The sequence below is a fragment of the Caretta caretta genome, chromosome 2 (genome assembly GCF_965140235.1).
Source record: "Caretta caretta isolate rCarCar2 chromosome 2, rCarCar1.hap1, whole genome shotgun sequence".
Lineage (NCBI taxonomy): Eukaryota > Metazoa > Chordata > Testudines > Cheloniidae > Caretta > Caretta caretta.
In genome coordinates this window covers 231,894,485-231,907,213 of record NC_134207.1, presented here as the reverse complement: position 1 = coordinate 231,907,213, position 12,729 = coordinate 231,894,485, and the positions used below count along the sequence as shown (strand labels likewise).

General features: G+C 38.2%; 1 protein-coding gene across 1 annotated transcript in view; it reads right to left on the bottom strand.

Annotated features, from left to right (window-relative positions):
- Positions 1-6,490: 6,490 nt before the first annotated feature.
- MALRD1 (MAM and LDL receptor class A domain containing 1) overlaps positions 6,491-12,729 on the bottom strand; it is a 468,338-nt gene continuing 462,099 nt past the window's right edge. The window contains exons 40-42 of the mRNA XM_075124752.1: positions 9,936-10,011; positions 8,204-8,269; positions 6,491-6,788 (exon numbers count right to left, since the gene is read on the bottom strand). Coding sequence (XP_074980853.1) covers positions 6,702-6,788; positions 8,204-8,269; positions 9,936-10,011 — 229 coding nt within the window. The 3' untranslated portion in view covers positions 6,491-6,701. The remainder of the gene's footprint in view (positions 6,789-8,203; positions 8,270-9,935; positions 10,012-12,729) is intronic.

Genomic DNA, 12,729 nt, shown 5'->3' with positions numbered 1-12,729 from the left:
TGTTTTGTGAGAAATTTGGCTTTGTTAGTGAAAAGTGCCACTAGGAAATTTAACTTACATGACCGACTTTTATGTAGCATATCAATGTAGCTCTTTATAACCTTGATAGCACTGCAGGCATTATATTTTCACACAGATGATGCATTCTTGAATTTTTTTTTTAAATTATAGCCCCCCTGCTTTTATTTAAAATGCTAAATTTTAAAATGGGCTCAATTCAGTCTCTGCAGTTGCACCCACAATTTTGCATTCACAATCATTCTACACCCTACAAGGCAAAGTGAGTGCATGGCATTTGTATCTGTCAGGTCAGTAGACAAACCAAATTAAGGGCTACCTGACATTCTCACCCATGGGAATGAGGATCTCTGTAATCACACAAATAAGACTCTAACCAACAGCGAGGTGACTAATATCCCCTCCTGTGCATGGTGAAGAATTGTCCCTCTGCTCTCCTTCTTAAATGAGATCTTCTCACCCATGAGTACAGGGTTCATGTGAGCCATCCTCAAATTAATGATCTACAATCATTGCAGCTGTATGTGAGACACCACTTTCACCGGCAACCTCGGCTAAGTGACTAACACTCCTAAAAACTGTACCCAGATGTCACTGACCATCAGGGTATGCAAATGAAAGAGTTGGGGGCTTGTCACTGACATGACTGAACACCAAGCAAACACACAACTTAATGAAATGACCCTGGGGAGAAAACTGAATTCTGCCAACGACTGTGCTTCTTATCTGTCCTTTTTATCAGGATTCCCAAACCCACTGGCTCTGTAAGATGCTGCAGGCTAATTTTCCACCCTCAGCCTCGCCTTTATTAGTGCAGTTTTATCTATAATCAGACAAGGCGTCAATGGCCTCTAATGGAGTCTGAAAGCATCATCCATGCAATATTAAGGCTGAGATTTTCTATGCACAGAACTTACAAAATGCATACCTTGGTGCTAGACTTTGTTGGAGCCTATGTGAAATAAGACCTGAAAGGCCTAACGTAGCTTCTCCATCCTCTTGCTCCCCCTTCTATTCCACAGTCTAGCAGGCAGCACTAATAGCGCTGCAACCTGCAAGGATTGTTGGTGGATTAGGTGTGCACCTGCAAGACTCCCTTTTATGTGTGCACATGCATAAGTGAACTGAATGTGGTGGACACTGTGGGCTTGATCAAATGCCCATTCAAATCAGTGGGTATCTTTCCATCAATTTCAATGGGTGCTGGATCAAGCCCTAAGTGACAACATATATTGCATAGATCCTTGGGTGATTCTGCCCTTGTAATGGACTGTTGACAGGGACCAAAGTTAAGATTTCTGTGAGGATCTTGTCTCTTAACTGCCTGACTTTCATACATATAAAATCTTCAATTTAGGCTGCATAACTTATTTGCATAGAATAGAAAGTGGATCCCTAAGGGCATCTGGTGAGCAAAAACCTAGACTTGATCTGAAATACTGCACTGTGACAAGCTCCCACCCCAGGGGAGGGGAAGGAGAACAGTAAGTTGGAAACTTGGGAGGGAGGGACTATTTGTCTCTCTCCCAACAGATTCTACCTACACCAGCTCAAAGGAGTTGAAGATGAAACATGGCAATTTTACTTTCTTGAGTCAAATGAAGTCTCTCCTCTTTATTGTAACCTCCAGCAAAATGTTAATGCCAATAAACCACTGCATAATCCTGGGTCAAGGAAGCAGTCACAAATGCTGTTTTGTTTCAGATTTTAAATCCATGTCACAGCTTTCACTGAGAAAACAGCTGTACCATTCATTATTGTAAATACAAAGTTGATGACAACAACCCCCCTGACTGCCTTATGCTTGCTTTTCCCATCTCATTACCTTTTTATATGCAGTGTGTCTGACAGAACCTTCCTCCACTCCACCCCCCCCCCAAAAAAAAGGATTCTTCCTCCACCAACATACCTGTCATTCCTTACTGGGGATGCTGCAGCAACGCAATGTATCACACAGCATCTATGTCTTTTCTGTCATGGTGTGAAATAAAGAGACAAAGAGGACTAGGAACTTTGGAACACCTACAATTAGAGCTGTGCAAATAATAGACTTTTCAGTTTCCTGGAAGCTCTGAAAAAAAATTTCAGGTTGCCCCCCCCAAAATACTTTTTTCTGAATTTTTTATGAATTGAAAAAAAATGTTTTGAGTCAAACAAAATGTTTCCTTTGACCTGAAACCGACCTTTTTGTTTCAGTGTCAAGATTTAGATGTAATTTGCAATTTAAAAAAAATAAAATTGATAGAAGGCACCCACTTTCGGCAGCCCGGGGATGGGAGTGGGGGCACCCTGCGTGGAGGCACCCAAAACTGCATCGGAAGCCTCATATTGTGGAATCCACAATTTCTGCAATATTGCAAGTCAAGTAGGGGGCTTATTCATCATGGATTTTCGGTTTCTGGTACTGAAACAGATAGGGCTCTTTTCCTTAATGCTCTTGATTTTCTTGGTATCAGTAAGAGTTCCACACAGAGACTGAGGATGGTAAGTAATCTTAAAAATACTACCTACCTTGTTGAGTTTATTTATTCCATGATTAGTCATGTTACAATGAATACAGCCCCTTTTTGCAATAAGTAGCAAATCATTAATTCCCTGACAACACTTTATGTGCATCATGGTGAGTACTTTAGATACTAATGCAAGTGTAATACTCATTTCATTGGAGACCAACTGTAATGTAGTACTTGTTAATGTCCACTTCTTGTTAAGCTGTTCCTACGAATGCCAAATCGATTATTAATGTTGAGGTCCTTACTATAAGTGTCCAGGCGATTATGCTTTACTGCTCAGTCCATTGTATTTTTATCTTTTGGTATCAAAAATATAATAATGTTGGCTAAGACTTTGTAACATCACCTGGCACATATATCTTAAAAGCTTGCCACAGGAATGACCCACATGATCTAGAGAAGAAAAATTGGAGATTCTAAGGATCAAGAGTCAAATTTAGAGCTCAAACTGGAGCTCATTTAAAAGAAGGGTTGGTATAACTGCTTTTAAAATACTCTTTAAATTGATTAGTCCAATTTCCCAAACACTTGGAAAATGCAACAAATATCAAACCACTGTGACTTTTCATTTTTTGTGTCTTTTATATGTGTATAGTCTCCATAGCTGCATTCTAAACACTGGGCTGAGTGAGTGGAAACTGACTCTTTCCTGCAATTATTATCCAAACCCTTTAGTCTGGAACTGATGATCTAATTACACATAAGATTAAAGAATTCCCAGGGATAACTTGTCCTCAGGTTTTTCTTTTTAACCCATTTATCTCAGTATGGCTTGCACCACTGACTACCCTCACACGAGCACACTTTGAGTAGGAAGGTAGAAAAATTCTTTCTCCTGAGCTGATTGACCTCTTTGGAATTCTTAGTTTTTCTGCCTAGACAGTTTCCTGAGTTTGATTGACCTTTACTCACATCTATGAAATGACACTTAGTCTGGCCCTTGATTTGCAAGTATCTGCTTGTGTGCAAAAATGGTCAACATGATATTTAACATTACATTTAAAAATCCACTGGACTAAGGGAATGTAAAATATATCACCCCTTTCCATGGGCTGAGTCTAAGTGGTGGGAGGCATACATGGTTTGGCCTGCCACTAATGGAGAGCCTACGTATCTGCAAGCAATACCCACAGATCACGGCCAGCCATGCATAGCCATTGCTCTTGTATGTTTTCAAGCTCCCAACTCATTGACTAGCATAGCTGGCTCAAGTGCCATATTGTTGCTGGCTCCCCCACTGAGGCTGCAGATGACTTTCCTGTTGCCACATCTCACTTTTAGGTACCTCAGAAATCACTGGGATTCACAAATGCCTAAGTTTGGCCCCTAGGCTCTCTATACAATGATTAGGGAGAGAGAGGCACCTTAGAATGGGCTTTTTAAAAACGAGCAGGCTAGGTGGCTCATTGACTAAGCTAGTCAATGGGAGATGCCAAGCCAAGGAGCATGTAGTAATCCCCACAACTCCCTCTGCTTGGGATTCTCAGTTGCAACCCTTTTATAGGCATTCAGCACTTACGCCATTTTAGCAAGAAGCCAGGGAGGAGGGGAGAAGGATAAGCTGGTATACAGGAGACTCCCACCTGAATGGTAGAAGATCCCACTTCATATCCCTTCTCCCCTTGAGATGGAGAGAGGACCTGAACTGGGAGCTTCTTGCATCCTGAGTACCCTAACTAGTGCGCTAAAAGTTATAAGGGAGGTCCTCTTCCTCTATGCGTCCATTCTAGTGAAGTGTTCAAATGATTACACTGGAATTACTCTAGAATTACACTAGCATAACTGATAGTCTCTGTGCTTATCTCACATTTATCCAGATATCCACAACCCTGCCTCAAACAAAAAGAGCCAGATTCTGGTCTCAGTCTGGCTGCAAACTAGGCCAGAGCTTTGCCTAAAGATTTGTGCTGCATTTTTGCTTTCACTGTCTGGTATTCCTGTTCAGGTGTGTACATACATTAGACTAAGATATAAAGTCTCCAGGATATTGTCAACTAATGTCTTCCCAGCAAACAACCCTCATTTATAGTGCTCAGCAGCACTGAGTGTGGCCTGGCAAAGCAAAGCCACCCTTCCTGGAGATTCAGCTCATTAGACTTTGTTAGTCCCTCATCGGCACCCTATATAGTATATTTAGTCAAGGGCTGGTATTCAGTGGAGAAAAACCTGACTGCAAAGATTTAACAACATTTATTTCCTTTCTGGCACTGGTTTTAGATTTTTTTTAATATCAAAATTGTGGCAAGTGAAAATGAAAATGTGAATTTTCTCTTTGGCTCTAATAAGAGACTGTTTACAGGCAGCTTGCTGCAAAGTCCCAACCAAATTGATGGAAATAACGCCGTCTTGAATACAGTAGTCTGCCTGCCGCTCCTCAACTGTCAAGCACAAGGCAGTTACTATTTAGCAGATATAAATGAATCTTTTGTTCCTGGTGCAATATGGGTAGTGAAAAATAATTGAAGGTCAGGAAAGATGAAAGGGAAAAAGTATTTTAAAAGAAAGCATAAAAATCATCTTATCTAAATGTAAAATCTGAAGATGATTAGGTAAAAGTCCTACTGTGGTGTACAGATAACCTGGAGGAATGACACCTCTCATTTCAGGTGTCAGGAAACAGCTATTGAAAATAAATGATATTCAAGAATTCATTAAGTTTCTCCATTATAGTTGTTTACATCTGAATATTAACTGATTAGTTTTATTATGTAATAAAATGGTTGATTTTGTACGGTAAGAGGGACTGGGTAAAACTGTATGTATTTGTTAATTGTAACGTTTGCATCATTATAACTTTTTATAACAATGCAAAGTGTGACAGCATGTTTAGGGAATGACGGGTTACAACACTTCAGGGTTTCACAGTGTTAGCACAATTTTGGAATTAAAGTCAGGTTATGGCGGAATAAATGAGAATTCTACTACAAGGACTCACTCTTGTAAGTTTTGAGCTTCTTGATAATGCTGAAGGTAATCAACTCTTCTGGACTTAATTGAAATCCCAGTGAGCTCAGAAGTTGACATTACTCAGCACCTTGCAGAGTTGAGCCCCAATTCTCAATGCACCAGGTTTGCAAGGGTAGTACAGCAAATTACTTCCATATTTATTCTTTCAGTACTCCAACATATAATCAAGAGGAGAAAGCCGTTACCAGAAAAATTACAGCATTCTATGGTAATGGTCCCAGACAATGCTTTGTCCCTTTCCTGCAGAATATTTCTATAAGGGCAAAATAAAAAAGAATGTTGTCAACTATCTGAGCCTATTGGATTCTGTCGAGGAAGATGTATTGCAAAGTTGCTTAAACTATAAACATCTCAAATCTTTTCTTTGCATCACAGACTATATTCAAAATTAGGAGGCAATCCAATATCACCCCCTAAAATCCCGCTCATTATTCAGAATTACACGAAGGTTGGGAGGCCATAATTCTTGGCTCTGGTGGGAAACGACCTATTCATTAGAGAAGCTGGTTTGTTGCATATCCACCTTCTATCTAATATCTAATATCTATCCACCGTCTATCTAATATCCACCTTCTATCAATCACCAACCTAAAAACATGAGTAGCTTGTGGTGAAAAGTGGAGCAGAAGGATGTTTGAGTAGATATGGTTTTCAATGTTAATTTTTGTGTCTTTGTGAAGTCAAGTATACAACACAGTGTGTCAGACCTCTGACTTGCAAAGCTAGTATTCAGACCCAAGACTAAGACATTTATTATAATCACTTTGCTATAGCCTGGTCTGCTTGTTTGGATGGTACATTAGCTCTCCTACTTTTTCCCTTTGGAACACGAAAATAACTATGTAAAATGCCCTTATGGTTCAAAATTACAGAAATGAGTCATCTTTTCTCAATAGCAGCAGTAAAATTAGAACTAAAAAACCCCAAGAAAATGGTTTGGATTAAGTGAAACTTCTTTTTATTAATATACTTGAATTTCAACCATTCAAATGTGCAGTGAATTCATAATTACAATTACCAGGCTATTTTTGTACCAAGAGAATTATCACATAGGTTTAAACTTTCACATATGCATAGATGGTATTTTCACAGTAGTGTTATATTTAGAACATAATTATTTTAATTGAGGAATTATTTCACAGTATCCTAATCACATACTTTCCACTAGATTTTAGAAACAAAATCTTCAGACAAAGGAAAAAATTACACATAGTTCTCCATGTTTTCTGTTGCTTTGCCATAAAGAGGATTGGAAAAGGAAGAGACACTTGTATCTTTACTGGAAGCATGCTAGAAGAAAGGCATAAAAATGTTATTTCAGCAGTAAGTGCTGTTTGGAAATAGGTGCAAGAATGGCAGTAGATATTAGGATATCCAAGTAACATGCAATGACAGTTGCTCCAGAGAACATCCTCATGTTCAAACTAAGCCAAGAATCCCAAACATTTAGGACCAGATTCTCAGCTGATGTAAACGAGCATACTTCTCCTGAAGTAAATGCTTGCTGGGTGGCCTTGGGCTAGTCAGTTCATCTTTCTATACCTCTGTTTTCCACCTGTGTCCGTCTTGTCTGGATAGATTATATGCATTTTTTTACAGTGCCTGGCACAATGGGGCCCCAATTCTGATTTGGATTTCAAGGTGCTACTATAATACAAATGAATAATAATAATAATGATCTAGCCCCTTGAGTACATTTTTGTAGCATCGTTATTATAGGGGTGCTTTGGTTAAGTAACTGATTGCTCATCCCTGGAGAGGTATTTAAAGCACTATATACATTGACTTATGGACAAGGATATAAAGTTACTCTCCATGGAAGGCCTTTTGTCATCCCTGACCATTTCTAGAGCAACTGCCTTACTGATAAGGGTTAAACTGCTGCACGACATTGTGAAATGCTATGCTACATTAAGCAACTGAATGAAGTTCATGGCAGTAGCTTCAGCTGTACCTGGGTTGCATTGCTGCTAAAAGTTGTGGATGGTGGAATATCTATGAATTTCAGGAAGTTCCCAGCCCTTCCTTTAATATTACATTGACGACACCTCCTAATATTGCTATATGTAATAAGGAAAGATGCTATCCTATTTAACAGATTATCTAAGACTCTTCTGAGAGATTATTATAAGCAAGCAATGGAATGGCTAGTAGCACTTAGAACCATGACAGTGAATTTCAATTTTGTAAAACTCACAGAGAAGGTAAAGACTCAATTTCAGGTTGGCACCTCTTAATACAATTCAGTAGCATAATCATTTGTCTTGAAATTTTCTTAATTCTGAGCTGAACACAGTATGCCCAGAAGAGCAGTCTGTTTGCATTTACTGTATTTGGTATAATGAAATGTTTCAAATTGAGCAGCCATCTTAGTCTTTTAAAGAGAAAACCCAAATAAGGAGATTAGAAAAACATTTAATTTAGGATTTGCAACTTAATTCAGAATTTCAAATTAAACTCCATACAAGGTTGTTTCACTCAGTAATCTAGTTAAAAACACTTTGTAGTAAAGTCATCTTCAGACTTAGTACTCTGCCTAAATATGCTTATCTATCGGATCTTTTCTGTAATATTTAGCAAATGCAAGCAGAAACAAGGAAACGTAGAGAAGTAGTTTGTCAATAATGCAATAATTTGAGAGAGGTTTGAAATACCCATCATAGGAATGAACATGGCATTTTGAAAAGAAAATTATTGATACATACCTCCTGCTGCGTTTGCCATGGGGAAACACTGATTTGAACGACGGGTGGGGCAACACACTCAGAAGACTACAAAAGAGATAGATCAGCTTCAGAGCAACTTTATTTAACAGTAAGTGACATTAAAGAGACAGATACCAGAACTATTGTCATCAAATGATATAACTGAGAGAAAAAATTAAAGCTAAACAACAAATTATACAATTATATGGGCAAAAATGTGGCAATGCTAGATCTAGGTTGAGTCTGTCAGGAAGGTCAGTTAAGCTGAGTTTGTTAAGTACTTAACTGTTGTTCATCTGAAGATTAGTGATACTGTTACTGTTTGACAATATTTTCTGATTGGAGACATGAATCACTTAAACTTAATGTTCTTTAAGCTCTGGGAAAATAGAGGAACCTTTGTTTTGGCTCTTGCAGAAAAAATTATTGGAAGCACATATAATTCGATTCTTAAAGAAAACAAAAGAGAAAATCTAGTGGAGCACCAGATTTAAATCACAGTGCCCAGGGATCTTTTATCCAGTATGAAAATATCTCTTCTGACACCACACTTCTGTTTTTCAACTTGCTATTAAATGAAGCCTGTCAAGAATCTATTTTAACTAAAATAGAAGTGTCCTACTAAAATGGACATGATTGTAATGGGAATGTTTCCAACATGCTCTTACAAACCCAAACCTGCAAGTGAATGAATCTGATCTAATGTTTCCAAAATCAGATGTGAGGAACTTTTTATAGAAAGTAAATGGCATGCCATCGTTAATCCTGTTTAATACTCTGGTAGAATCTGATATTACTTACTGAGGAAAGGATAAGAGAAATTTTATTTGCCATGGCAAACCTAGCCTAGTTCTTATAGTTCTGATAAGAGTAGTCTCAAAATGAGGTAGGGAAGATACTTTTAAGATTTAATTTGCACCTTTTATTTCCAAGGCATATGGATAATGTTCTTCATATAAGTTATTTTTAAATTAAAAATAAGTCATAATACCACAGCAATGTAATTGAGATGCATTCAGTTAATGGGCTTGAACTGTCTAACTTAGAGCAGAATTTTTGGCCCACTATATAATTTGATGCTTGACTCTTTTCTTCCTGAATCTTTACAACTGTATGAAGCTGTTAGATTATAATTTAATTAGCAATGTTTTATTAGTAAACTCAGTTATGTTCAGCAAATGGGATTAGGCAAAGCCATACCAATGATGATATATTCTGCAGACTTTTTGTTTACTATAATATTTTATAGCAATGCAAATTGCAACGAGTTTAAAAGATTAGAGTGTGTATCATAGTTTTCACTAAATCCAATGGTGTTGCATACATGTAGCTAAGTGCTGTAGGTTAGCTAGCCCTCTATGTTTTTAAAGTGCTCTTTATTTTCAGAAGCACGAGGAGAGAGGGAAGCCCAGTGAATGGGCATTTGCTCTAAATATGTGACTAAATACTCTAACCAAAATAGGTGTTATTCAGATTCACCAGCCAGAGAATATTAGCTGCAACCACAAAGACATTCCTAACACTATATTGCCTTCAAATGGGACTATTAGTATGCTGAAAATACAGTGCAGCAGAAATCTTACCTTGACTGCCAGTGGCAATGAAGTAGTTTTGTAAGACTTATTTCTCTATTTAAAAACATTCATTTGTTTTCCTGGGCAGCATGTTCGAACAACACTGTGGCTTTGTACTTTCTACTTCTGTAAGTGTACAACTGGCTATTGCTACTTACCTTTACTTTCCCAGGTGAGCTATGATCCTCGTACAATGGGTTAGTGAATGCAGTATTATGGATTTCCTCCAGGTTCCTTAAAAAGATATAGATTCTCAAATAGTAAAATTGGTTAAGGCTGAGCCAAAAAGATAAAGGGCAAAATTCTTTCCTGATATAACTCCACTGAAGTCACCGGAATTACACAGGAGATGAATTTGGCCTGATGGGTTTTGTTCTGTGAGCTAGCAGTTTTTGAAAAGACAGTAAAAACAGAATTGTTTAACTTGTTTCTGCTAAAAAATAATATACTATTGCACATCCAAGGTCTTATGCAACATGATTTACAAAGTGTTGTGTAAGGATATTTGGTGCTACAATAGGTAAAACTGGACCAAACAGGTAAGTTACAGACTCAGGCCTTGTCTACACTACTGGGGTAAGTCGACCTAAGTTATGCTACTCCAGCTACGTGAATAATGTAGCTGGAGTTGACGTAGCTAAGGTTGACTTATTGTGGTATCTACACCTTGCTGCGTCAACGGGAGACACTCTCCCACTGACTTACGTTACTCCTCTCGTTCCAGTGGAGTACCAGAGTTGACCGGAGAGCGCTTTGCGGTTGATTTAGCTGGTCTTCACTAGACCCACTAAATCGACCCCCGCTGCATAGATCGCAGCAGCGTCAATCTCCAGTAAGTGTAGACATGGCCTTCACTTTAATGGCACAAGCAGGCCTGGCACAAAGACATCACAGTACAGTGCAGTAAGGAAGAGTGTGGCATGTGGTCTTAGACCTGAATGCTATACAAAACAGATTATTTTAATGGAGGAGCCTGATGTTCATTAATTAGGACCCTGTTCCAAGAATAAGGGGGTAACTTGCAAGAAGACACAAAGTCAGGAGTGGTTGAAAGAGACGAAGGGAATTTTTGGGGGTGGAGAGCATAATGGAGTTATACACAGAGGAAGACAAGAAGGGGCATAAAGGAGATATGGGCAGGAGCAAAGTTCTGGTTTGCTTTGAAAGAACCTGCTCTTGCAAGTTGCTCTCACTCCCTTTACTCTCTGACTACTAGTTGGAATTATATGTCTTGCTTTTCAGCAGGACATGACTAGCCAAGTGGGCCCCTGCAGCTCACTCACCCTTGGTAAGTCCCAATTATTAATCAGTCTCTTATCCATAAACAAGCAGATTTTCAGCTTCCTAATCAAACCACTTACGATTTTTTTGAGGTATGGTGAAAACGGATTGGAGTACTGTTGCCAGACATTCAAACAACAAAGCTAGTAAGCAGGGTAATTAAATATCACAAGAACATAACACTGCAAAAGTTATAACAGTGTTATATTGGCAGCAGTATGTGGGATTAAATCATTTTCTTTATACCATTGTGTTGCCACTAAAATTCTAGTGATTCAATATTCCTTAGTATAACATAAATTGCTCATGAATAATTATGTGCAACCAGATTTTAAAAGGGATTTAGGTGCCTAACTCCCATTGATTAAAAAAACAAATCTTACCTATAGTTTTAGCTGGCAACTTGTAATGTTGAAATGAATGGATTTTTTAATCACCTTCCCAGTAAACAACCTGTAGTTATACTTTAAAAAAAATCTATCAGCTTATTTTGAGATTACTTAAAAGTGGACAGAATGGATTTTCATCTGTAAAACCTGTCACCTATGTGTGCAGTTGCTTGAATCCATGAACTGTATTACAAGATGCTTGCCTGCACAAAGTTGTGTAAATTTGGACCCATATCCCATAATGTGAACATGGTGTATTATACCTTTGGCTAATTAGGAATATAAGGATTGTCATACTAGAACAGACAGCAGTTCATTCATTTCAGCATCCTGTTATTAATCTGGATGCTGCACAGAGAGGCATAGAACTGTAGTATTACACAGAAGATGAAAATTCTTCCTGATGCCAGCTGGTCATCAGTTTACACCCTAATTTTAAACTTCTTGAGCAGTCAGTTTCACTAAATATATAGCAGTGATTTGAGTTAATCTCATTCTTGTAATGCTTGCTGTTACTTGACATTACTCTCGTTGGAAACGATAGCTCATGGCTGCAGCCATGAGCTGTATGTCCATCACAAGGTCTCACGATGGGAATTAAGTTACATATCGTGTCAGCCCTCTACAGTAAAGGGCTGACTCACAAATATCATAGTCCAAAATAATCAGTCCATAGGTCAAGTTTATAAAACGCAGCCACGTAGAATACTTCACATGTGAAAATCTCAGATTAACAAAACTGGAAAAAGAAGGGCTCAATTAGGGGGAAAAAATGCCAAATGGTTGGATTTTTAGGAAAAACAAACTAAACCACATGGATGGGTGAAACAGCTCAGATGGAACTGAGTTTTCTAACATAACCAGAGCTACCACAAAAAGGAAAGGAAAGAATTAATTATCTTGGGTTGCAGACCAGATCACATGGGGGATACTTTTGCTAAACTCATTTCCATGACGGAGCAGCAGCTGTTGCTTTTGTACAGATTCCACTCACCACGAATAGCATCACACTCTTATCAGAGATGGGAGAAAGTTGCATTGATCATAAAAACACTTGTCAGCGTGTAAAGAGATCATTGAGTTGCATAAGGCTTTTTTAATGGAAAAATCAATGTATCTGGATTTAATTGGGTTGGATGTGACAACTCAGAATTCAATCTAGACTGCAAAACCAAACAGTGTCAGTTTTAGCCAGAATACAACATACAATGCTATATGTTTAAGAAGAGTGTGCCCTCAATTGAATTTTACCACACTTATAACCAAAAAAATAAAACAAACA